This window comes from Macrosteles quadrilineatus, unplaced genomic scaffold (genome assembly GCF_028750875.1).
Source record: "Macrosteles quadrilineatus isolate MER2022 unplaced genomic scaffold, UCM_ALF_1.0 Scaffold_5__1_contigs__length_97177068, whole genome shotgun sequence".
In the NCBI taxonomy this organism is placed as follows: Eukaryota; Metazoa; Arthropoda; class Insecta; order Hemiptera; family Cicadellidae; genus Macrosteles; species Macrosteles quadrilineatus.
The window spans coordinates 6743109-6768298 of record NW_026542598.1 but is presented as its reverse complement, the minus strand read 5'-3'; the positions used below and the strand labels follow the sequence as shown (position 1 = coordinate 6768298).

At 34.6% G+C, this 25190-nt stretch overlaps 2 protein-coding genes across 2 annotated transcripts; both read right to left on the bottom strand.

Annotated features, from left to right (window-relative positions):
• Positions 1-4920: 4920 nt before the first annotated feature.
• Positions 4921-8916, bottom strand: LOC128994235 (uncharacterized protein K02A2.6-like). The gene has a single exon (XM_054418638.1). It carries the CDS (start codon positions 8914-8916, stop codon positions 4921-4923), a length of 3996 nt encoding a protein of 1331 aa, XP_054274613.1.
• Positions 8917-14166: 5250 nt separating this feature from the next.
• On the bottom strand, positions 14167-23485 carry LOC128993844 (GDP-fucose transporter 1-like). Its single transcript, XM_054417898.1, has 6 exons — positions 23202-23485; positions 21627-21831; positions 20667-20805; positions 17212-17298; positions 15831-16123; positions 14167-15123 (listed from the first exon to the last, which is right to left on the bottom strand). Exons 1-6 carry the CDS (start codon positions 23255-23257, stop codon positions 14923-14925), a joined length of 981 nt encoding a protein of 326 aa, XP_054273873.1. The 5' UTR covers positions 23258-23485; the 3' UTR covers positions 14167-14922.
• Positions 23486-25190: the final 1705 nt, after the last annotated feature.

The window sequence follows — 25190 nt, the reverse complement described above, 5'->3', positions numbered from 1 at the left end:
ATTACCTCAGTACAGTAGAGGAAGGCATACCTCACAATGTAAAGTCATTTTGGTCACATATGTGAAAAACCTAAAGAGCTCTCCTACTTTTCCCTCAAGATGGTCTTCGAATCAGCAAACGCTACCGAAGCTGACGGAAAATGTAATCTCTTTGTATAGTATTTTTCATCGGTGTTTATGGTGACATGGACGTCAACGTGCCTATCTTCGACTTTGGTCTGGACCATATACCATCAATGGCTGCATTTTTTCGGCGATTGATGTCCAAAAGAATTAGGGTCTTGACACTAACAAGAGGGCTGGACCTGATGGGATTCCACCCGCAATTCTTCAACATTGTGCCCAAGTCCCTGCCCCATTCCCACACCTTACAATCTACTTTAAAAAACTTCTTGATGAGGATGAGGGAATTTTTCCTTCCACGCTAAAGCAAAGTTATGTTGTGCAGGTTGTGCCCATGTTCAAGTCTGGTAGTATCAACGATGTGAGTTACAGGCCAATTGCCATTCAACCATGCTTAGCTAAAGTACCGGTATATGAAAGTCTTGTCCTGGATTATTATTTACTCTTCAAACTGAACAGTTTTATCGTCCCTGAACAAAAAAACATGGTTTTCTACGCGGTCGTTTGTCCTCTACAAACCTCCTAGAGTCTTTCAAAATCACATTATGTCAGCATTTAGTTTTCCCAAGTAGACTGCATATATCTTGACTTCAGCAAAGCCTTTGATACATCACCTACTTTTTAGCAAAGTTGGAAGGCTACGAAATATGTGGATCTCTACTGCTGTGGCTAAGAATTTATTTGAGTGATCGAGAACTCATTGTTAAGTGTGATGGAGGCTTCTCTTATCTGTTCCCTGTTCCGTCAGGGGTGCCTCAGGGGGGTCTCACCTGGGTCCTCTGCTGTTTGATATTTTCATAAATGACATAAGCAAGGCAATATCATCCAATTTTCTTCTTTTTGCTGATGATATCAATTGTATTTGCGAAGGTAACATGCTCAGCAGACTCCCAGGACCTACTCAACCATAACATTGAACACGAAAAAAGTATACATTTTTTGGGTCTGACAGTAGATCAAAATCTGAATTGGGACGAACATGTTCATAAAATGTTGGTCAAAATTAATTAAGGAATTCACGCATTATCTAAAATGTCTTATTACTGTGATCTGAAAACATTAAACAATATTTATTTTGCCCATGTTCACTCTCATATATTGTTCTGAGCGCTGTATGGTTCAACAAAAAAGTTAAATTTGGAAAAAAATATTAAAACAGCAAAAACGAACAATCATGATCATGCTTAAGATAGAGCATAGATAAAACATACTCCCGTTAGAGTATGATGCATCAGCAAAAGAACATTTCAAAAATCTAAATAATTTAACTGTTTACGGGCAATATATTATTGAAACTGAAGCTACTCTCATTGCAAAGAATTGTACAACTATCAATTTTAAGTCCCCAGCTCATTCGTATAATACTAGAAAGAGAAATGAGGTTATCCTGCCACATAGATTAAAGGTTTTTGAAAAGAAACCAACCTACATAGGATATACTTTTCTTAAATATATTCCAGAAAACATAAGAAGAGAAAATAATTTAAATAAGTTCAGGAAATTGCTGAAAGAATATTTGATACAACTGGCCCCTTACTCCATAGAAGAATTTTCCACTTCCCAGATATAACCTACTGTAGATATAAATACTTTTGTTATTACTTTTCATTTTTGCTTGGAAAATTGTAAATAGTAGATTTTAATTAGATTTAGTATTGTATTATATATGACGCTATTTACTGTACAAACTATGTACAAAAAAATGAATAAAGAACTATGACTATGACTCCAGTCATTTCTGGATAAAATCAGTAAATGGTGTGATGAAATTGTAGTGCACCCCCTTACAACTAAGTTACAGCACAAATGGTGCCATTCTGAAAGTGGTTGATGGATTCAGAGATTTGGGCGTCATAACTACCCCTACCCTCAGTCCCTATTTGAGCATATCAACCAAATAGCAAAAAGAGCTTCGGCATCACTTCTTAGCTTAATTTTTCAATCAACAAAGGACTTTAAGAACACTCTCACACTTAAATTTCTTTACAAGACTTTGGTACGCCCCGTGTCAGTCTTTGCACATCAACATGCTTGATAAGATACAAAGAAGATTTATTAGACTGATTGGTCTCCGACTGGAGTACCACTTTCAGGATGTCCCTAATATCACACTGGAGAAATACTATGATTTGCAACAACTCAGTGTGAGAAGATGTTACGACTTGCAGTTTCTCTTCAAACTCGTGAATGCGATGATCTCATCGACTGCACATATTTGCTGAATAGTATAGAATTCTCTGTCCCTAGAAGAACCAGATCCAAAACTTTATTCGCTAGAGGGTTCCAAGCAAGAAACTACTCCAACCATCAAGGGGTGTCCAGGTTGCTGAGGGCGGGTGGAGAGGCTTCGACTTACATTGACTTCTTCGGGCTTTCTTCTTCCTCATTCAAGAGGGACGCTTCAAGATATTTGATATTTACTCGAGGGGACATCTTAAAAGCATTTCCCTGCCTTCCTATGGGGACGTGTGATGTGTAGTGCTTGTTTGAGAGGTGCCTTTAAAGGGCACAACCTTAGTTCTGTTTGTTTTGAGGCTGGTGTTACCTCAGTGAAGTGCGCTGCAAGCTATATAGGTGTGGTACCTTTAAAGGGCCACACATGAAAGTTGGTGCTTTTTAGCATGGTGTATGGTGTTGACACAGTGTCCTTTCCATGTCCACACACACACACTCCCACAAATTGCTGATAATACTTTTGTAATCTTTTGGTGTCTCTTATTATTATTTTACACAGTTTATAGTTGTTATCATAGTCTATTTTTGTTGGTCTTATTTTATTGTTGTAAAGTTACCACCATTACTGCTTGTTACTTGTTTTTTGTTACCTACCATTATTAATAGCCAGTCTACTTTGTTGTTATTTATTGTAGTTCTTAGGTCCCATTCTATATTTATTGTCAGTTCATTATTTATTATTATTGAATGATTTCTTAATTGTTACTATCGTGAGAACAGTTTATTTCATAACACCTGTTAACCCTTTACTTCCCGGAATTATGAAATTTAATAACAAAAAATTTTATTGTGAATTTTCTTTTTTTTTTGTATTTTAAGGCTGAAAATGTGTTTTTTTTTTCAAATTTCCCTAATAGAATTAAAAGTTAGAAATATGTATCCATATGGATACCATGGAAACCTAAAGTACCATTGTTCGCTAATTTTCATACGTTAATAATTTTAATTTTTCTTTGACACTCCCATAGTGTCCATATGGATACAAGTTTCTTAAAAGTTTTATCAAATTGAAAAATAAGTTACTTGTTCATCAATTAAAACAAATTAATTTAGAATGAGTACAAATAGATTTATTATGTAAAAAACTTTACTACAATATCACTAGATGGCATCATAAGCCACTCGTCAATTTCTTCATCGTCATTTATCTGTAAAACACATCATGATTATATTTTATGATTTCTAATATCGGACTGAAACAAGCATTCCAACACTTATAGGCCTATATTTATCATTGTGCAGACTAAAAAAACAGACTTATATCGAAGAAAATACAAAAGAAAAACAGTATCCATATGGGTACTATAGGAACACAGACGACACACCGGTGGGGCACACGGGAGGGACTAAGGCTAACATATCTTGTAGTGTCAGCATTCGCCGCTAGGACTGCTAAGTTGAAAAAATTTAAATTAATTTTTAATTTTTAATTTTTTTGTTATAAAATTAACTTTTTAATTATAAAATATTGTTTTAAAGTTATAAAATAAATTTTTAATTTTTAAAATTAAACTGTCATAACATAACCTAACCAACCAGACTTGCTGATAATATAAAAACTATATAAGATAAAAATCTAATTAATGATTACTTATAATTTTTAATTAATTAATTATAAAATTAATTTTAAAATTTAATATTATAAAATTAAACTGTCATAACCTAACCTAACCAACCAAACTTGCTGATATGAAAAATTTGTTGACAAAAAGTTAATGTTGCCAGCGGGTTTCGAACCCCGGACCTCCTGAACAGCAATCCGAAACGCTACCAACTATGCCACGAACGCCGCTGAAATAACATCGTTTCGTTACGGTAATCGTGTCGCCTCAAGAGAAGACAATAACCACTAGAGATATGACGTCATTACACATTTAGCCTTAGTCCCTTCCGTGTGCCCATTCCGACGACACACCATAGCTATTATTAAAAATAACCTGTATCCAAAAGGATACTATGGGAACACAAGAGGACTCTTTAAATATTGTCAGCATACTCTGTGTTCCCATAGTATCCATTTGGATTCAGTTATTTTATACCAAATATATAAAAAGTAAGTAACAGAAAACTATAATTCTATGTATATTTCAGTAGCTAAAGGTGCAATGAAGTGAAATATAATTTTTCCCAGCTTCGTAACTAATTATAAACATAAAAAATCTTATAATCTTAAATTTCATGATGTGTCAAAAACCTGGTTTGCATCACTTTGAAATGATATTTTTCTTCTTTTCGCAGGCTTGCCAACACTAGGAAAATTAAAAACCCTTTCTAATAAGCCTAGAAACAAAATGCATAGAGGTATAGACTCAAATCTCACTGAGCTAAAATTATAACTGGAGGTAGCACTGCCATGGCAGAAGTCTGTCAAAAGCGAGTCGCTGATTTTGTTAGGTTGGTATATATAGAATAATTAATTATTAAAACTCATTTTAAGTAAACTCAACCAAAAACTATTTATTTACAAAAACTAAACAAATAATGTAAACAAACCAAATAGCAGATGATTCATACTTCATAACTCAGCTGGTAACAATAATCCTACATTTCTCCCCACCCAATTTAGGCTGAGTTTCCGAAACTATGTACATCATCATTTTCAGTTTCCATTTGCATTTTCCATTGAGGTGGATCAGTTGCACCTTCTCTTGCTCTCAGCTGGTCAGCGTGTTTTCTCTTTACATCTCCCCCAACTACAACTGTGTACGACAGCTCTCCCGTCCTTTCTTGTACTGTTCCTGGTCTCCAGCCCTTCTTCGTTTCATTTTGAACCCACACTTCTTGTTTGGCAGAAAACTCCTTTGGTTTGGATTTTAAGTCGTGGTAGTACTTCTGTCGCCACACTTGATTTTCTATTCTCTCTCTGCTATTACACCTCCACCTATCCAAAGCTGTTGGTAATCTTCTACCATAGAAAAGGACTGATGGTGGTTGTCCTGTGGTCTTTTGTGGGGTGTTTCGATACGCAAGCAACACTTGTAAAAGTGCAAGTGATGAACTGAGACCTTCTTGTTTGCAAGCACTATATCGACTCTTGAAGGTTCTGATAATCCTCTCCACTAAACCATTGGTTTTTGGATGATACGGCGCTGATGTGACATGACATATGTTATTGTTCTTACAAAAAGTCTTAAACTCATGGGACGTGAATGGGGTGCCATTATCGGATACAATTTTTTTAGGAGTACCATACCTCGAAAACCAAGTCCTTAATCTATTTACAAGAGCAGCAGTTGTCGTACGGTCCATAACTTCGATCTCAACCCATTTTGAGTAAGCATCGATTCCTACTAACCAGAATCGGTTGTCAAATGGACCTGCGAAGTCGAGATGAATTCTTTCCCAAGGATCACTTGGCACATTCCAAGGATATAGAGGCACTTCTGTGTCAAATGATCGGTTACTCTGGCAAGGGTGGCATCTACGGACATAAACCTCAACATCCTTATTCAGATTAGGCCACCAAACATAATACCTTGATAGGGATCTCATGGCCTCTATTCCAGGATGTCCTTTGTGGAGTTCTTTCAATACATTTTCTCTCAAAATCTGTGGCACCACAATTCTTCCTAATCGCATGATTATGCCGTTTTCTAATGTCAGCTCTTCTCTCTTATTCCAATATGGTTTCATAGATGATGGCAAGCTTTCTGTATCTTTTGGCCACCCATGCTCCAGGTAGTCTATAAGTTTCTTCATATTTGGGTCTTTCTTATACTCTCTTACAAGTTCATGATTTTGATAAACTACGTAAATTTTCTCCTGAACCAATGCTCGAATCTCTCTCTCATCTGGATCTAATACTTCTTGTGTCTTGAGTGAAAACCGAGACAAAAAATCAGCCACACAATTATCCTGTCCCTTGATGTACTGGATCTCAAAATCATACTCCATTAAATACAAAGCCCAACGAACCAAGCGGTTGTTTACTACTTTGGTAAGATCTCGATGCATTCCAAATATTCTTTCAAGTGGCTTGTGGTCCGTCCTCACCTTGAAATGTCTTCCACTGAGGTATTGTCTAAACTTCTTCACGGCAAAAACTAACGCCAGTGCTTCCTTGTCAACTGTAGCATACCTTTTTTCTGCTTCCGTTAGTGTCCTCGAGGCGTACATGACTGGCCTTTCCGTTCCATCCGGCATCAAATGTAACAGCACTGAACCCACCCCTTGTTCACTAGCATCACATTCAACAATGATCGGCTTTGATATGTCGTATGGGACTAATGTCTTCTCTAATGACAGGATATTCTTCAACTTGTCGAACGTAGTTTGTTCGGTGTCAGTCCATTTCCATTTAGTCTTCGTACCAGTCAGCTTATGCAAGCTCGAAGCGATCGCATGAAGATTAGGTATGTACCTTTCATAAAAATTTAGTGCCCCTAGAAAAGCTCGTAATTCTTTCACGTTTCTTGGCCTTGGTGCGTGTCTTATGGTTTCAACTTTGTCTTCGGAGGGATGAATACCATTCCCATCTATTGTATGACCTAAATACTTTACAGACTTCTGAAAGAACTTACATTTTGACAGTTTTGCTCTAATTCCACTTGATTCTAGCCGCCTCAAAACTTCTCTAAGAGTGGTTATATGGGTGGTCGTATCCTTACTAGAAATGATTATATCATCAAGTAGAACTCCAACATTAAGTCCTTTTAGTAAACTTTCCATGTACCTTTGAAATTTTGCTGGACTTGAGGAAAGACCAAAAGGCAACCTTTTGTAGCGAAAGTAGCCTACATGAGTTGCTATTGTAAGATACTTTTGTGACTCAGGGTGTACTTTCATTTGCAAGTACGCGTCTCGAAGATCTATCACTGAAAATATCTTTCCATCAGTTAATTTGGAAGTCAAGTCATCAAAGGTCGGCAAGAGGTGTCTCTCCGGAACTATGTTTGGATTCAAGGTTGTACGAAAATCGCCACAGATTCTGACTCTACCTCCACCCTTGTCTACGTTGACAGTTGGGGTACTCCATTCTATCGGTGTTTCGGAAGGATCCACTGCTTCCAAAACTCCTTCCTGTACTAATCGCCGTAATTCTCTCTCCACTGCCTCCCTTAAGGGGAATGGAACTCGTCGTGCCCCGTAAGATACAGGTTTTGTTCCACTTTTTAGATGGATAACTTCATTAGAGTCAGATATCGTTCCTAGCTCATCACGAAAGATATCAGAAAACTCCTGAGTTAATGTCACAACTTCTTTTTGTAACTCTTTTCTACAACTTTCTTCATTCTTGCCTGTCTCTTTACTATTTGTCTTTCCATTATCAATACGCCTAACCCTAACTTCCCTAGGCAAACTAAGATTGAAAGCTACACTCCACGGCAACCCAAATAATGGAACATCATCTTCTAGTAATACAATAACTGGCAATCGCTTAGTACGATTACGTAAAGTAACGTCCACAAAAGCCTTACCCATAACTTCTAGCTTATTTTTCCCATAGCCAGTGATTACATCAGACGTCTTTTTTAGAGATTCGCCACTTGAATTGATCTTATCCCAAAGAGACAAACTTATAGCACTTACCCGAGCTCCTGAATCAAACTCCATTCTAACATTATACCCGTTCAATTCTACATCTATCGTAGCTCTGGGAACCTTACTCTTGAGAGACCTAATTTGTGTTCCGCTAACATCAATATCAGAACTACACTCATCATCGTAAGTTTGATCACAAGAATCATCTACTTTTCTCAAATTACCATCTGTTCTCTTGAAAAAATTATGTTTACTTTTGCACATTCTTGCGAAGTGGCCTCTCCTTGAACATTTCTTGCACACAGCAGAAATAGCAGGACACCTATCTTCACTAGGGTCATGTGTAAACCCACATCTATAACACCTATTGAAGCCAGTAGATTTCTGTACCTCTGGTTTCCTCTTTTCCTTACTGTCACTTACTTTAAAAATCTCATTTTTACACGAATGTTTGGAAACTTCATCTCTCGCTCGTTCCATAGATTGGGCTAACTCTAGTACTACTGTTGACTTAACACGCTCACCTCGGTTATTAACTCCCTCGGGCCATCTTTGTCTGACTTCGACTTCAAATTCTGGGCAGTTGCTTCCTACTGCAAACCTATCTCGTACTCGTTCATCTAAGCTATCTCCATATTTACAACTTCTAGCTAAAGACTTCAATCTGTTATAAAACAAAATAAATGTCTCACCATCTTTTCTTATAGCTCTTTCGAACTCAAACCTTGTTGCAAAAAGGGTCCTTGTAGGCTTGAACAACCGGTTGGCTTCCTCTTTGACTTCGTCATAGGTGCACTCCTCCCAGGCCCTTGGATACATCTGGTCCGACAGTGCCCTGATGTGCTCCTCTCCGATATTTGCCAATAGAAGATCTCGCCGAGCCGCTTGTTCTTCTGTGTTAGCACCACCCAGTCCCTTAACTCTGCAGGTCAACTCAAAACGAGCTATGTAGTCTTCCCACAATTGTTCACTATTATACTCTTTAAATGAAAATCTGCTCATTCTATCTTGTATGCAAGACATGTTACTACAGTCAATTACACTCCTATACTGAGACTGGTCTGTTTTCCTCGGCATTTTCTCGTCGCCAATATAGAATAATTAATTATTAAAACTCATTTTAAGTAAACTCAACCAAAAACTATTTATTTACAAAAACTAAACAAATAATCTAAACAAACCAAATAGCAGATGATTCATACTTCATAACTCAGCTGGTAACAATAATCCTACAGTATAGCAGTAAGTTTTCTTACCATAGCAATAACATGGCTTCTTATAACTAGGTTGTATAGCAGTGAGTTTTTTTGTCATAGCAATAACATGGCTTCTTATGGACACCCACCTCACGCAAACATGGCGGCTGGCGACACGCATCTTTGACATTCAGTGCTACCTCCAGTTAGAATTATAGCTCAGTGTCAAATCTCTACCTACAGAGAGGTAAAAAATGAGAAATAATATGTATCCAAAAGGATAGTATGGGAAGTAAAGGGTTAATTTCTGTTAATTTTAATCATATGTTTATTTGTTATTCTATGTTTGAAAAAGGTACATAAAGTTAGTTGAGTTTGAGCAAGGCCCCACTAGAAAAAGCAGGCCATGCTGCAGGATCCATGACGTCACACTAGTGGATAGATTGCATTGATAAATTCATTGCCATCACCATTCCCATATGTTTTAGGTAAATAAACAAGCTGGCTGTATGTAAGATTTTAATGGTAAGAGTTTAGTACTATCCACCACTGTGACGTAGTGCTGCGCTACCCGCGCTGCAGCATGGCCTGTTTTTTTCTAGTGGGGCCTTGGTTTGAGTTATGACATAAAACAGTCCATCCACATAATTCTTGGTAAAATAGTACAGTTACTTATTTATTTAGTTATAGTTCATAGTTTGAATTAGCATGAATTACTTACCAGCTGTTACCGGAAGCTCGTTTGACTTTATAAGTACGAGAGGTCGTCCAGTGGTCGAAACTCGACCAAAAATACGTAATGTACTCACTTATCTATTTTCACCCCACACTGTAAATAAAACATGTGATTTGAGTTTCTTCCATTTGTTTTGGTTTTCTGTTTATATTTCGTTGTTATTTCGTTACCAGCATGGTAACGCATAAGATCCATGTTAATATTTTCAAATTTATAAACTCATTTTTTGTGCTTATCTTTGAGCCTATTTAAATTTATAAAGGGATTCTGCACACCTACAGGAAAATAGTTTACTAACGGTATGCGCAGATTTTCCCTACGATGAACACGAGCTGAGAAAAAAGGTTTTAAAGAAACATGTTTGCCTATTAATATATAGATAGATAGATTAATAAAACTATTGAGTGGTTAAGTTAAGCTGAAATAAACAAAACAGAATGCAGTAATCTATATCTATATCTATACTATTATATAAAAATCTAATGGTGTCCTTCTGTATGTGTATTACTAATAGGTGCAAAAACTACTGAACTAACTGGGCTTAAATTTTACAAAAATATAGTTACCATACCAAGGGCCATTATAGGACTATTCACATTTCGATACTGGCCGTAGGCTTTGCCCCTTTGGCTTTAAAAGTTCTTAGGTGAACATTTTAAAAGTAAATATTGATTGGTCTCCATGGCTGTGATGAGAACACTAACAATGTTTGTTTACATTTGCTTTGACATTTAAATATAAACAAGAAGAACTGCTAAACTGCATATTTCACAATTTCAGACAGCTGATACAAAGACATAATATTTTCCATAAATATGAGGTAGGTTTATTTTGATCTAACATTTTATCATGGATTATTTATTCTAAAACTATGTCAATGAATATAGAAAAAAAAGATTTTATAACCGTTGCTGTATCAACTCCGGCTCTGCTTTGGATTTTTTAAAGCGTCTTAAGTTAATAATCTTAAGTGAAAATAATGTTATTGATATGTTTTCATGGAAACAGTATGAAAATTACAATGTATAGATGTTTTGTATGAATTTGGAGGCTACTTTAAATAAATTCAAACTGCTTCACATGTGTTAGATTAACTATAATTTGCACATCACATTGTTTTTTATATGTATATTTAGGTAAATTAAGTTATTGTGTTTTGCTAATCCTATGCTTAAATTAAACTAAAGAATACCATCAATAACTAAATTGTCTTTGATTTTTGTTTTCTAAAATCTATTGTATATGTGCGGTAATACAAAATATTCTTATTTTATCTTAACATAGCTTTCAGTTCAAATTTTACTTTATTTGATAAATTTATTGTTTGTGTTTTGCCACACCACTGATTAAATTAAACCAAGGAAAATATCATAAAACTAAGCAGTACACAGTGTTCTTTTGTTTCTAAAATCAATGAAATATCTGTTACTATGTTTTCCTAATGGTAAGTGTGAAAATGTAAAGGCAATGGACGATGGAACTGATTAAAAGAACTGGTGTGTATATTAAGTTGTTTGTTGATATTTTTGTATAGTAGAATCAGAGATGCAATGAAACATATGCTGTATTTGCTATTACATTTTTTAGTCCTTGATGCTTTGATAATCATATTAGTTTTGTCTGCTGTCATTAATGCTAAATTATTTGTTTGAAATTTTTTATAGTACCTATGGATATAGTTTCTTTAATATTTCAAAAGACTGTATTGATAAGGCACAGCAATAATTCTAAAGTTTATAACAGCTGACTTAGTTTTGCTAATGATTTATTGTGAGTGAAAAAACTGAAGATGAAAGGATTTGTGAATTAATATAAATAAGAGTTTAATCATAGACTAAGCAACGTATGTTTTATCTATGGTTTAATATAAAGATATTTAAATTTAATAATTAGTATTTTTGCAACTTCAAAATTGAAATTTAAAATGTCAATAATAAATTAAAAGATTTGTAACTAAGGGAGATGAAGGTAAATCTGGTAAATCATGTTCAAGTTTTACTTGAAGATTTGGTCAGTTTTTCTCATATCAGCATCTACAAGATTTAAAATTAATCAAAACCAAAATGGTGGTATCCACTACTTACCAGATTTAAATGTTTAAATCATAACTTAAATGTTTCTATTAAGGCTATAAAAGTTGAATTTTGTTTCTAAAAGCGTTGGCGGATCTGTAACTATTATATGCAAGAGATAATGATTAAAATGTTTCTATTTTGTGTCCTCTTCCCGTTGCAAAGCACGGGTACAACAGCTAGTCTATATATAAAGCCAAAAGTACCCATGAACTTTTGAGAAAACTACAAGTCACACCCCCATAAACCATATACTTAAAATGTTCGCCATGACGAGAAACCTTGCTCAAAATTATCCATTATTTCATAAGTTGCCCTATAAGGCCGTAATTGCTTTCCAAAGGGAACTTTCCATTTACCTAATGTTAAAAATACCTCAGCTGTTATTATTTGTTTGTATTCTGCTTTGTTTATTTCATCTTAACTTAACCAATCAATAGTTTTATTAATACTAATGTAGTAAAATGGGGTGGAGCCCGTGGGTAACAGCTAGTTATTGTTAATTTCTTATTTATTTTGTTAACACTTCTGTGAATAATGTCATCATTGCACCAGAAATAAATTCATTGTTCTTAAATTATTGTGGACGGACTCATCAATTTTGATGTTTGTTTGTTTTCACGTCCAGTGCCTTTGGATGACTGAAATCTGTCATCGCTTATGACTGTAAAAAAAAAAAATAAATACTGTAAAAAAAAAACAAATAATCACACCTGATTTTAATAAGGTAATAAATTGAAAGAACATATCATACAAATAAGTACAGCTGAGGTATTTTCAACATTACGTATATGGAAAGTTCCCTTTAGAAAGGAATTATGACGTTAAAGGGAAATTTTTGAAATAGAAATAATGGATAGTTTTCCGCAAGGTTTCAACAAACATTTTAAGTATATGGTTTATGGGGGCGTGACATTTAGTTTTCTCAAAAGTTCATGGGTACTTTGGGATTTATATATGGATTTAGAACTTTCAACCTCTGCCATCTTGTAAATCTAGCTTTAGCCAAAATTGTATTCATTGAGAAACTGTTGTAATAAATAAATAAATAAATGGATACAACAACTCTTTTTAAATTTGGTAACATACTTTTTTTCTATTGATGATATGAATCATTAATTGCCTTAACTGCAATAAAACGACATTTTGAATAGGGAAATTGGATTAAGTCTTCTGTTTATGTAATCTTTATCACGTTTAACGCCAATATTAAATTTATAAGACGTCCACATATTACCATAGACTAACCAACACAAGTACACATCTCATCCCATGGTAAATTTTGAAGCTCGTTTTCCGTATTTAGTTCATGTCCGGTGACACTGATTGCTAGGGCCGACAAAATTTTGTTTATTTTATTTTAGGTTCAATTTTTTAATTTGTGCTCTACTTTTGTTTATATAACTAGGGGACGTGTTATTGTTCATGATTAGATCGTTTTATTTGGTTAAACGAGGGTTTAAATTACTGAAATAACGAGAAACAAATTGAAACAAAACACCGGACAGAACTAATAATAAAATTGTCCACAGCTGATCCATAAGAATTAGAAATCTACTAAGGATTATGCTTCATCTATAATATTACCTAAGGGCCCAGAGTACGTTTTAACTATGATATTACGTACCGTACACGATTTTCACAATTTTTAAACCCCCTCACTCTCTATAAAATCTAGGTAAAATTTTCCCTGGAAAAAATTGTTTAAATTGATTTTGAAGTAATTATTGATGAAAACAAACATTTAAAATTTTACAGTTTATTTTGAACTATATATCTAAATAAATTAATGTTGACTCTGGTACCGTGCTGCACGTGGTAGGTTCTGCACATATAACAGTGACTTATATAACCACAGGTATTTCGATGTAACAAGACTTAAGCTTAATTAAAATAGAAAAAAAGCGTGTAATAGAAAAAAATGTTATTTACAAATGAGTAAACTACTTTGTCTTCTTTGTGTTTTCTGAATAATGCACCCAACTTCTTTCCTGTAACAAAAATGAGTATAACATGAAAAAAAAGTATTTGATTCACGAGCACGAGCGTTCCTAAATACTAGAGCTAGAGTCAAATAGGATCGTGTGTAAGAGAGATTAAGGCTTCAAACAACACTGAGTCACATTACAAGATAATCGTGGCATTGCCCATACTATCATTGACTATATATATTAGTCAATGATACTACGCACTAATTCACAAAATAACATGTGTTATTTATCTGATATTATTACAAAATAAAACCAATTTAATATTTACAAATATTAAAATTATTAATTGAAAAAAAAAAAAACACAGGGAATAAATCACAAAAGAATATGAGCTAACTTTTAATAAATATCACCAAATCTGTATTACAAAACACAACGTATTCTAAAAATGGCAAATTCAACAACAGAAAACGAAAAGTTTTTACAGTTTAAAACTTATATTACTTAATTTTAAATTTAAAATTTACATAATGACATGGTTTAACATATTCTTTGGCTTGGATAAATGCAAAGTGTCAAAGACTGATTTAGATTGCTGGAAATAACACACTCCTTGCTTGTTGTCTGGACTATTTCTACTTAGCATGCTTCCAATAGTTATCAAAATAACAAAATGTTGTTACTGTAGTTTGATTCTAAGGAATGATTAAAACAGTTTTGAATTGGTTGTCTTTAATTGTTTGGTTGTTAACAATTTTATTGCAAAAGAAACATCTCTTTACACTCGTTGCAAACTCTCTTTTAATTCATAATACAGAGAGTCTGATTTTCAATCTCATGTTATCCAACCCTCCTTGCAAAAAATTGTGTAAACTGAAGCTAATATGTGTTTTATTACCACACTATTTTTGTGTGATATGGCAATAAATATACATACATTGTCGCAGGAACATTAAGACTGTCCCACTTGGATTTAATCCTACTGTACCACTCCTCTAAGCTGCATCACTATTTTGATCAGTCAGGATTATTTGTTCATCAATCATTTAGTATACACCCATTTGTGAGCATTAAACAAAATGTTCACATAACGACCACCTTGTCAAATATTTGTGCAATAAAAACCGTGCAATTCAGAAAGTCTTCTCTCAGACCACTAGCCTCCGGCGGAACCTCTCTTCGACTTCTTGTTGCCGCACTCGAGTGTACGCTGCGCTGCCAGCTAGCACCACCATGTTGGACACCCACCAAAGTCGAGTCTTGCTCTCGTCGTACCAGTAGGTAGCCAGCACCGTCTGTGCGCATGCCTTGGCCGTCCCTGATATGTTGTGGGTCAATGGCGATGTCACCTGAAAACACAAGTAATACAGTAGGCCTACAGCCAGGACTGGTAAACCATAGACTATATTGATAGAACTAGATATTCCATCACCATGTAAGAATTATCGCCAGATTTTAAATCAAAATGGTTGTAGATGACCAGTTGACGTGAACCACACTGACAGATTGACCACTCATTTCTGACGAATATGCAGGTGTTTCAACCAATTCAAACTTATAGGATGACTTTTTGTAAGCTATAGCATCTGTTGTGCCCCCTCAATTATCTCGGTAACAAAGAATAAGTGCAAAAATAGAATTTTAGACACTAGTGCAATCTATGACTGGCTCACAGAACTATGTTATTTTCGAATGAAAACCTGGCAGCAGCTAGTCCATATAGAGGGGATTAGTTTTATTTATTATTATTATATTTATTATTTAACCCTCCTTTAGTTTTATTTATTTTACCATGCTTTTTTATTAATATTTGACTATTTGAGTATGAAATACCAATTTATCTTAGAAAAGCATGGCTGTATTGAAATGATGTAAAATGTTCTTTAGCACCTTCACAATGGTCACGAGGCAAGTTGACCAAACCTCCTGACAATGAACATGGCGTTTCCACTAATGTTCGGTAGCATGAATATATCCCATTTCAGACCTGTATAGCCCAATGAATGAAATCAAGTATAAATCATAAAGGTACCTCCGAATAAATCTGAGATCTTACCTTTATTTGTAACGAAGTAACGTATCCTATTGCTAGGCCACATAAACCACCGACCACCATAAGGGTCCAGAAATACAAAGAATCCAACTTCTCATAACTAATAATTACAGGGACTTCTTTGTAAATGATGATAAATGGTATGAATATCACAGATGAATAAACATTATTGTAGAACGACAACAACCATATGTGATTGTTTACAACTGGTAAAACTTTCTTGGTATTTATAGAATAAAGGGCCACGCATAATGAGGCCAGCACACCATATAGAACTCCCATCACTGACAAAGTGCCTGAAACAATAACGTCAAGATTTGAAAAATTACTAACCAATTTAATTATAATTAATTCTAACAGATTCAATCATGTATGAGCATTCTGAATGATAGACAACAGGTTATAAACACACAAATCAAAAGAGACTTCAGTCTTGAGCATATAATAAGAGGTATACTTGCAGTTTCCAACTTCAATGCATGTAAGAAGGTCAGGGGTCTCACAATGTACATTTTTTTTAGGTTAGGCGGACTAGGCCAAAGATATATTAGTGTAGCAACATGAGTCCCCTCTAAAAAAATAAATACTGCAAATGATGATAAGAAAATTTAACAAAAAATAACACAAAAAGTGTACCGCCTAATACTAACTTTATTGTTTTAATTTTGTGTATAAAATGTAAATCTTTTGAAATAAAATATATTTTGATTTCAATCAATTTGATTAAAAACTACAGATATTTTTTACCAAGAATATAGCAGTTGTCATTTACATGTCAGTTAAATTAGGCTTACAATGCGATGGTGATTTGACCTTTAGGATTGATGTAAAATTCCATTTAACTTGGGAGATCTTTATTCGGATAGTTTGATCACTAAGTAGACATGTTTACAACTAATTTTTATTTATCGAGAAAAAACATGGTAAGTAAAGAAGTGTCTTATACTCATTTTCAAACAGAGTAATTATATCTGAGTTCTGTATGGACAAGGGATTTCAGAATGATCGCCAATAGCCAATAAGCCACAATTTATTGACAACGTTCCATTGGTTCAATTTCAACGCAGTAAGGAAATCATGTTCACCAGAGATGATCACGGTATCACCGAGACTGTGAGAGATGCTTAAGAAAACTTTGTGATCGCAAGTGACAATCACGGTTTCACAGAGACCACACGCAAGAGAGGCTCACGAGTGTTGCCTTGATTGTGTGTGACAATTGCAGTATTGCCAAAAATGTAGGATATAAGAGTGGTTCTGAGATGGCAGGAGATGATAATCGGTTTTTATGCTATTAAATAAAAATATATTCTCAGTAGACCTTTGCCCGTGAGCCGTAGGTTGGAGACCACTGATGTAGGATATAAAGATAAAAATTTATTACCTGATCCATTTTCTTCATTTACCCCCATTAAAAACCCCGCAACGATTATGATACAGCATACGATGCATCGTATTGAAGTCTTTTCATCTGTAAAAAAACCATTAAATATAAATTTAAATTTCATTGATTTTCCATAAGTTTTTGTGTTTATCCTATACCATGGTGTATAACTATCTCTACTATAGTACTAATGAATTTTATTTAACTCTCTGAGTGTTTTAGCTCACTGTTGGCTCTAATTAATGGCTGAGCAGTTTAAAAAGTTATATTAATATTGATACCATTTGAGATGGAACGCAACTCAGGTGCGTATTTTAACCCAATTATGAGTGAATGATGAGTGTAGAATGAAGTGTGATGATTCGTGTAGCTTTGTTCCTGACTATGATCAGCTGTTTCATTAGCCAGAGGATAATTTATTTAAGTCCAATAATCAGGAACAGCTGGGTCCAGTTTCAACCTTGCCTCTCCAGTTGGATAATAAAGAGCCATAGATTATGGGTTACTTGAATCCCATTCAGTCAGGTATAGTGAAGGTATAGTGAGAAGAGGTCCACCAGTTGAGATTGGACACCCTGGAAGGATTTGGCAGGATGGGTGAATAACTTTTAAGATACATCTCAAACCAGTCATTTTGCTACTGTTTGCTAATCTTTTACGTGTGTGGGTATCTCTCTAGCAAAAACTTGTTCTAAAATTATTTGGATTTTATGATCATCATAATATGAAGTAACACACAATAAAACATACCATCTATCTATATATTAATAGGCAAGCATGTTTCTTTAAAACCTTTTTTCTCAGCTCATGTGCATCGCAGGAAAAATCTTCGCATACTGTTAGAAAGATATTTTTCCGTAGGTGTGCAGAATCCCTTTAAAAATTAAAATAGGCTCAGAAATAAGCACAAAAAATGAATTTGAAATTTGAAAAAAATTAACATGGGCTTTATGGGTTTCTATGCTGGTGACGAAATAACAACAAAATATAAACAGAAAATCAAAACAAATTGAAGAAACTCCAATCACATGTTTTATTTACAGTATGGGGTGAAAATAGAGAAGTCTGTACATTACAAATCTTTGGTCGAGTTTCGACCACTGGACGACCTCTAGTCTATATATTAATAGGCAAGCATGTTTCTTTAAAACCTTTTCTCTCAGCTCGTGTTCATCACAGGTAAAATCTACGCATACTGTTAGAAAGGTATTTTGCTGTAGATGTGTAGAATCGCTTAATAAGTTAAAATAGTCTCTAAAATAAACACAAGAAATGAATTTGAAATTTAAAAAAATTAACATGGGCCTTAGGCCTACGGGTTGCCATGCTGGTGACAAAATAACGATAAAATATAAACAGAAAATCAAAACAAATGGAAGAAATTCTAATCACATGTTTTATTTACAGATTGGGGTGAAAATAGAGAATTCTGTACATTACATATTTTGGTTGAGTTTTCGACCACTGGACGACCTCTAGTCTAAATTACTGAATAATCTTTATGTAAACCTTTTAGACTACAGCCACAATTAACAACTTTGTCGCTGGAGGTTCAGTGATTTACGGTATGGCTTTATAATTGGAATTAAAAGGAAGAAAAATAAATGGTACAGTTAAATCTTGTTCCTGAAACCAACTGCGAACGTCACAATTGTCTAATACTTCCTGTTGCTATTTATTAAATATCTAAGAAGGAAGAGGAACTGGAGATATGGAATAAATTCCCTGAAAAATAGTTTAACATCACACCCTAATAAAATGATTTTCAAATTATAAATTGTGTGTAGTATTTTTGGATGACCATAGCTTCGAGGAGCAAATTACATTGAAGATGAAACATGACGTTGTGAATAATACACAAGGTTTTGGATTTCAATTGCATCAGAAGAGAATATAGGCTATGGTAGGCCTACATAATCCTTAAGCACATCTCATATACACAAGGCCCATGTAGCACAGATGGCTGGGCCAACGTTGGCCAACTGTGGGACAGTTGGTCGATGGTTGGTTGGAGCTTCCACAACCAACCAACCGTTGTCCAACTGTATATCTCATAGTTAGGCCAACCAATATTTACAACTGTGGACCAACATTGGTTCATTGTTAATGAAATACATTAATATTCATTGCTGGGTATCATACATCAAGCCAACCGTTTTTCACTCCGTTGGACCAACAAAAGATACTTTTGTTGGACCAACGATGGTCCATAGTTGAGTTTACACGACTTTCATTCTCTGGATCTAGCTTTCACAACATAATTATAATAATGCAAATATAATATTTTTAATTAATATTCTTTAACTTATTTGCAACAATTTATGGGGAAAGAGTAATTAATCACATAACAGTAAATTATAATAGCATTAATAATCTAACGGTAATTAAATAATCTTTATTCAAACCCAGTACCTATCCTCTCTAGATCCACCAAAAAAAAAAAAAAAAAAAAAAAAAAAAAAATATATATATATAATAATAACTACTTATGATGCCTTAAATGATAAACAGAATCATATTATACTGTGTAGTATCAAAAATGTTTTAAGTATTGCGACCATTGCAACTGTCGGCTACGCTTTCACCACTTGAAAACTCCCTATATCAACAATCACAGATAGCTCAGTGGTAAGGTAAAGAGGCTCATAAGTCGAAGGACCCGGGTTCGAGACCCGTCTAGGCTCAAAAATTTTATTCTAGCTTTTTTTTTCAAAATTTGTTTCAATGAACTATTTAATCAATTCACTCAACTAATAATTATACTTTTCATACTAAATATTTATTATTTTGTGTGAAATAAAACGGTTGGTTGGATATCAGTTGTGTTATAGTTAGTTGGCTATCAGTATTTTTGGATGGTTGGGCCATTGTTGGACAATGGTTCGTTGGAAAACAGTTTAAAGAGGTGACATTTCTACCCATGGCCAACTGTGTGGCTCCACAATTTACCAACGTTGGCCCAACTATCTGTGCTACATGGGGGTTATTTCGTTGATGAAAACTTTTGTATTTTAGATGCATATCTTCTATATTTTACCACTGCCAGACCAAAATTGAACAATATACATGAAAACAGTGCAGGAACTGAGTGATTGAAGGAGCGACTTGTCACCAAGTGTTGTAGTCGTGCTGTAAGATAACATGTGAAGCGTATTGGTTGCCGCAACAAAAACACGCTCCCGGACGCATTTGTTTTTGTGTTGCCAGGGGTCACGAGTCTCTTAGAGAGTCCGTCTTCATGTACTACCTAATTTAATGTTACCGGTACGCACTTTTACGCACTTTTTTTGTCACAGCAAACAAGTCACCAAGTGTGGCCATAGCCTTACCAAGATAGCCATAGCCGTACCAAGATAGCCATAGCCTTACTAAGATTATTTTAAATTACAGTACATATTTTACTTCTTTTTTACAGGATAACTAACTTCATAAATATTTTTTGTTCTATTACTTACGTAAAACTAAATACGTAAAAAGTACATTGAACACTGTTGTTAACGATCTTCCTACGTAGTAAAATGCCACTCCAACATATTTGAGACAGAGATTGTTGAAGCAGATCATTCCAGCAAACAACAAAGATAGAGGAATCACCTGAAACCAACCAAAGGTTTGTGGTCTAATAAAAGCTTAAAACATTCAAGGCAGATTCAAACCATTTAGCCCTATGTTATAAAATTAAATCCATATTCCAGCAACTACAAAAATGAATTCCTTCCAACTGGATCAATAAAATCCAGCTATGCAATGTTTTGAAACATTTTTACAACTAAAGTCGGTGTTCACAATAATTAGGGTACAATCATTTGTTGGAATAAAGTTATGCCTAAGTTTAATGTTTAAAAAATGAGATATTGAATGTAAAATATAAAATAGCCTATGTTTTTATAATAATTGTATTTAATCATTAGGTAGGCTCAGTGCTCGATCTGTGGGGGAAAGCGGAGGAACGGATTTCCGGAACCTCTCTTTCAGAAAGATAAAAATTTTAGAATAAATAGGTACAAATAACATTAAATAGGTTCAGTTCCAGGACCTAATTTTTTTATAAATTGAGCACAGGGTGGGCTTACAGATAAAAATTAACAATACAGGAACAAATCATAAAAAATTGCTGCTCTTTCTTAAAATAAACCTGTCCAGTACTTTATATTTAAGCAATGATTAAAAGAGCATGATGATTAATGCTCTTCTTAAACATTAATGTTGATAACTAATAGTTTTACAAACATATTAGTGAATACCGTACTGGTACAATGTTTATGACAGTTAAGTTACATTCACACTAAAACTAGTAGGCCTACCTGTCAATATTTTGAAGCTATAAATTGTTTGTTTCGTTTATAAAGTTACAGTCTACAGTAATAGGCTACTGCTTAACATGTACCATGTCATCTCAGACTATACAATCTTACCTGTCGTGCCACATCTAGATCAAAGGGGTTTCCTGATGGGAAACTGAACTGATGTGGAAAACGCTTTGATATTCGAGCCAAAATAAAACATATCAGTGCTGAGACGACACACTGGAACCATGCTATAAAAATCGGTGCTTCTAACTTCACATCGTCTCCACTCAACAAGGCTTTGTTTATGAATACAGTAAAGATTGATACAACCCTGTAAAATAAGAATAATTAGCCTAGTAATATGCCTATGCCTATTTAGTCTCAAAAGATTGTTCAACAGCTCCTTAAACGCATCCTAAAATTGTTTGCACACTACGCAATAAAAGTTTAGGTAAAAGTTGAGCAATTTAGTTTTTATCAGTTGTAAATTGTTGTCCCAATGAGAGTTGAATGGTGTTCTCATATTACAGCTCATAGTAAAGTGGTTAGACGAATAGAATTATAAATAAATTAAATTAAATGGGCTAGTTTTTTTTTTTGAGAACATGATAACACCTCTTCAAAATAATTAAGTTGCCTTAAGTAACAATCAGCCTATAAAAACAAAAAATTTTTAAATAGGAAAATATATAATTGTTTATATCAGGATGGTTTTTTAAGTAAAGGCTGTTTTTGAGTATATAAATCTGTGGTTCTCTTGTAGGCTGCGATGAGGCTCATCACCACTAACTTGCATCATTTGTGAACAGAATGACACCATTTGCATTTCTGTAGCTGACAAAATACACTTCGCTGTGTGTTTTAAAATTTTGTACACCATCACATCTCCCGCTGCATGCAAGATAAGGTCAGTGAATATGTTTTTTTGATTAGGCATACGTATAAAAGATATCGGATGAAGATATTCATCAACAAATAACAGATATTCATCACCCGAGGTAAATCATATTCCTAATGCAGGGGTCCTAATGCAATGAGTGAGGGTTTCCGGAAATGGATCATGGAGTGCAAACGCCCGTGAAATCCGTTTTCCCTTCTGGTCCTCTGAAAAACTGGTTACCGACGAATAACACAATTCTTTCTAAAATGAACATTTTCACGGCCATTTTTAAACTCCCTAGAGCCTATTTCCACACTTTCCCCACTATTTTTGCATTAGGGTTATAAACTTCAACCGTCTGGCGATGAATGTCAGCATCGGATATGTTTCGTGTGGTCAAAAACACCACACGTGCGGGGGATTCAAAAATTTAAATTAAAAAAAAACACAGGGAAGCATAAGTTTACTTGTCAGCTACAAAGCAGCAAATAGGGTCATTCTGTTCACAAATTTTGCCATTCACAAATTTGTAGGCCTAAGTTAGGCCTATTTGCAAACTTCTGAGCTATATGAAAAACGGCCCTTGTACTTAACTTAAGTTATTTTAATAAAGTATTATGTAACTTAATTTTAAATTGGAAATTACAAGTTAGGGAGATTGTATTTAATGTTGATTAGTATAAGGCCTACCCATAAGAATTTTTTTTTTGCAAATAAGTTAATAACTTATATAGGCCTAGGCTAAGTTAGCCTAGTTCCTTGAATTAACGCACAACAATTATTATTGGCGGTAAGCTTACAAAATGTATGATACAACTTACCAGTATAAAGCAACAACTAATGTGATGTGCACATATTTAGAAAATAGGGTTTCCATTTTAAAGAGGGGATTGGACTTAACCTCTAAAACAAACAAACACAATCGGCCTAACCATTAGCAACATTTTTTGGTAATCTTGGGTTTTAAAGAACAATTTTTAGATATTTGGATTTATTCTGTTTCTGTAAAAAAAAATTAGCCAACGCAAAGCTTTAAAATGTTGATAACCTAAGATCAAACGGGACAAAGATTGAGGAGTGACAGTAGCCAAGCAGACGGGCCAGTTCTGCTGACAGACATGAGACGATGACACGCTCACACTCACACTCACTCCACTGACATTTCACTTCAATGTTCAATCCAATCCAATCCAATCACGCAGTCATTGTTGCCACCACCACCACGTTGTTGCTACCATCTTCAAAAATGTTCCAAAATCGTTTGATCCAAAGTTTATATTCCCGATCGTTTTAGCCCAGTCAATAAAGGTTTTGTGTCGAAACAAATTAGAGACAGGCAAAACTATATACCAATCGTTAGTACCCAACTAGATATACATTTCCCCAAAAGTCTCGAAAAATCCCCCGGTGCTTTCCCCCCTACCCCCCCTCAAAGTCAAAATTGTATGGTTTTACTAAAACAAGTCTAGTTTACGTACGAGTTTCCACATGGATAAAAGATTAACCTGGAAAACACATATTTGGTGTAAAAGACAACAAATGGACTTGAAGGTTCGTAAACTCAACTGGCTTCTAGGCAAAAAATCAAAGCTTTCATTGACCAATAAACTCACACTTTACAAAGTTATGATCAAACCTATTTGGACGTACGGAATACAGCTTTGGGGAACGGCAAGCAAATCCAACTTAGCAATTATTCAAAGATTTCAGTCAAAGGCGCTGCGAAGAATAGTTGATGCTCCGTGGTTTGTCTCGAATCAAACAATCCATGGAGATTTAAAAATACCTACAGTGATTGAAGAAATAACGAGAATTAGCAAGAAATATCAAGAAAAACTCGAAACCCACCAGAACAATTTAACCGTTAACTTGCTGGACAATGGTGAATTTCCCAACAGACTAAAAATTGTGAAAGTTCTTGAACTCCCATACCGATTTGCATAGTTTTAGTTACATATGATATGACTATTTATTTTTCCAAAATCTTTCACTGGGGAGATTCTTGGTCAAGTCATTTACTTATATTATGCCTTTTACTAATTGTTCACAGTTGTACTGAACAGATTGTAAAATAAAATAAAGTTAAAAAAAATAATAAGGTTAACATGGGAAACTCCAGAGCCACTGGGGCGGAGCCCGAAAGGATTTTTGAAATAAGAATATGCCTATATGTTAATCGGGAATGTGAGCTATCATCATGCCAAATTTCAGCCCAATCCGACCAGTATTTTTCGCGTTCACTTGTCACAAACATACATCCATCCATACATCCATACATCCATCCATACATCCAAACTTTCTCATTTATAATATTAGTAGGATGGTAAAACGATGTTTTTGTTTTGTGTAATTGTACAACAGAAACGAAATACATTGTTTTTCACGGTGGTACAATAAAATCGTTTAAGAAAAATGTTCACCCTATTGTTATTTAAATGAGCAGCTCAGTTTATTTTACATCTATCTATCTATATATTAACAGGCAAGCATGTTTCTTTAAAACCTTTTTTCTCAGCTTGTGTGCATCGTGGGGTAAATCTGCGCATACCGTTAGAAAGCAATTTTCCTGTAGGTGTGCAGAATCCCTATATAAATTTAAATAGGCTCAAAGATAAGCACAAAAAATGAGTTTAAAAATTTGAGAAATTAACATGGATCTTATGCGTTGCCATGCTGGTGACGAAATAACAACGAAATATAAACAGAAAATCAAAACAAATGGAAGAAACTCCAATCACATGTTTTATTTACAGTGTGGGGTGAAAATAGAAAAGCGAGTACATTACATATTTTTGGTCGAGTTTCGACCA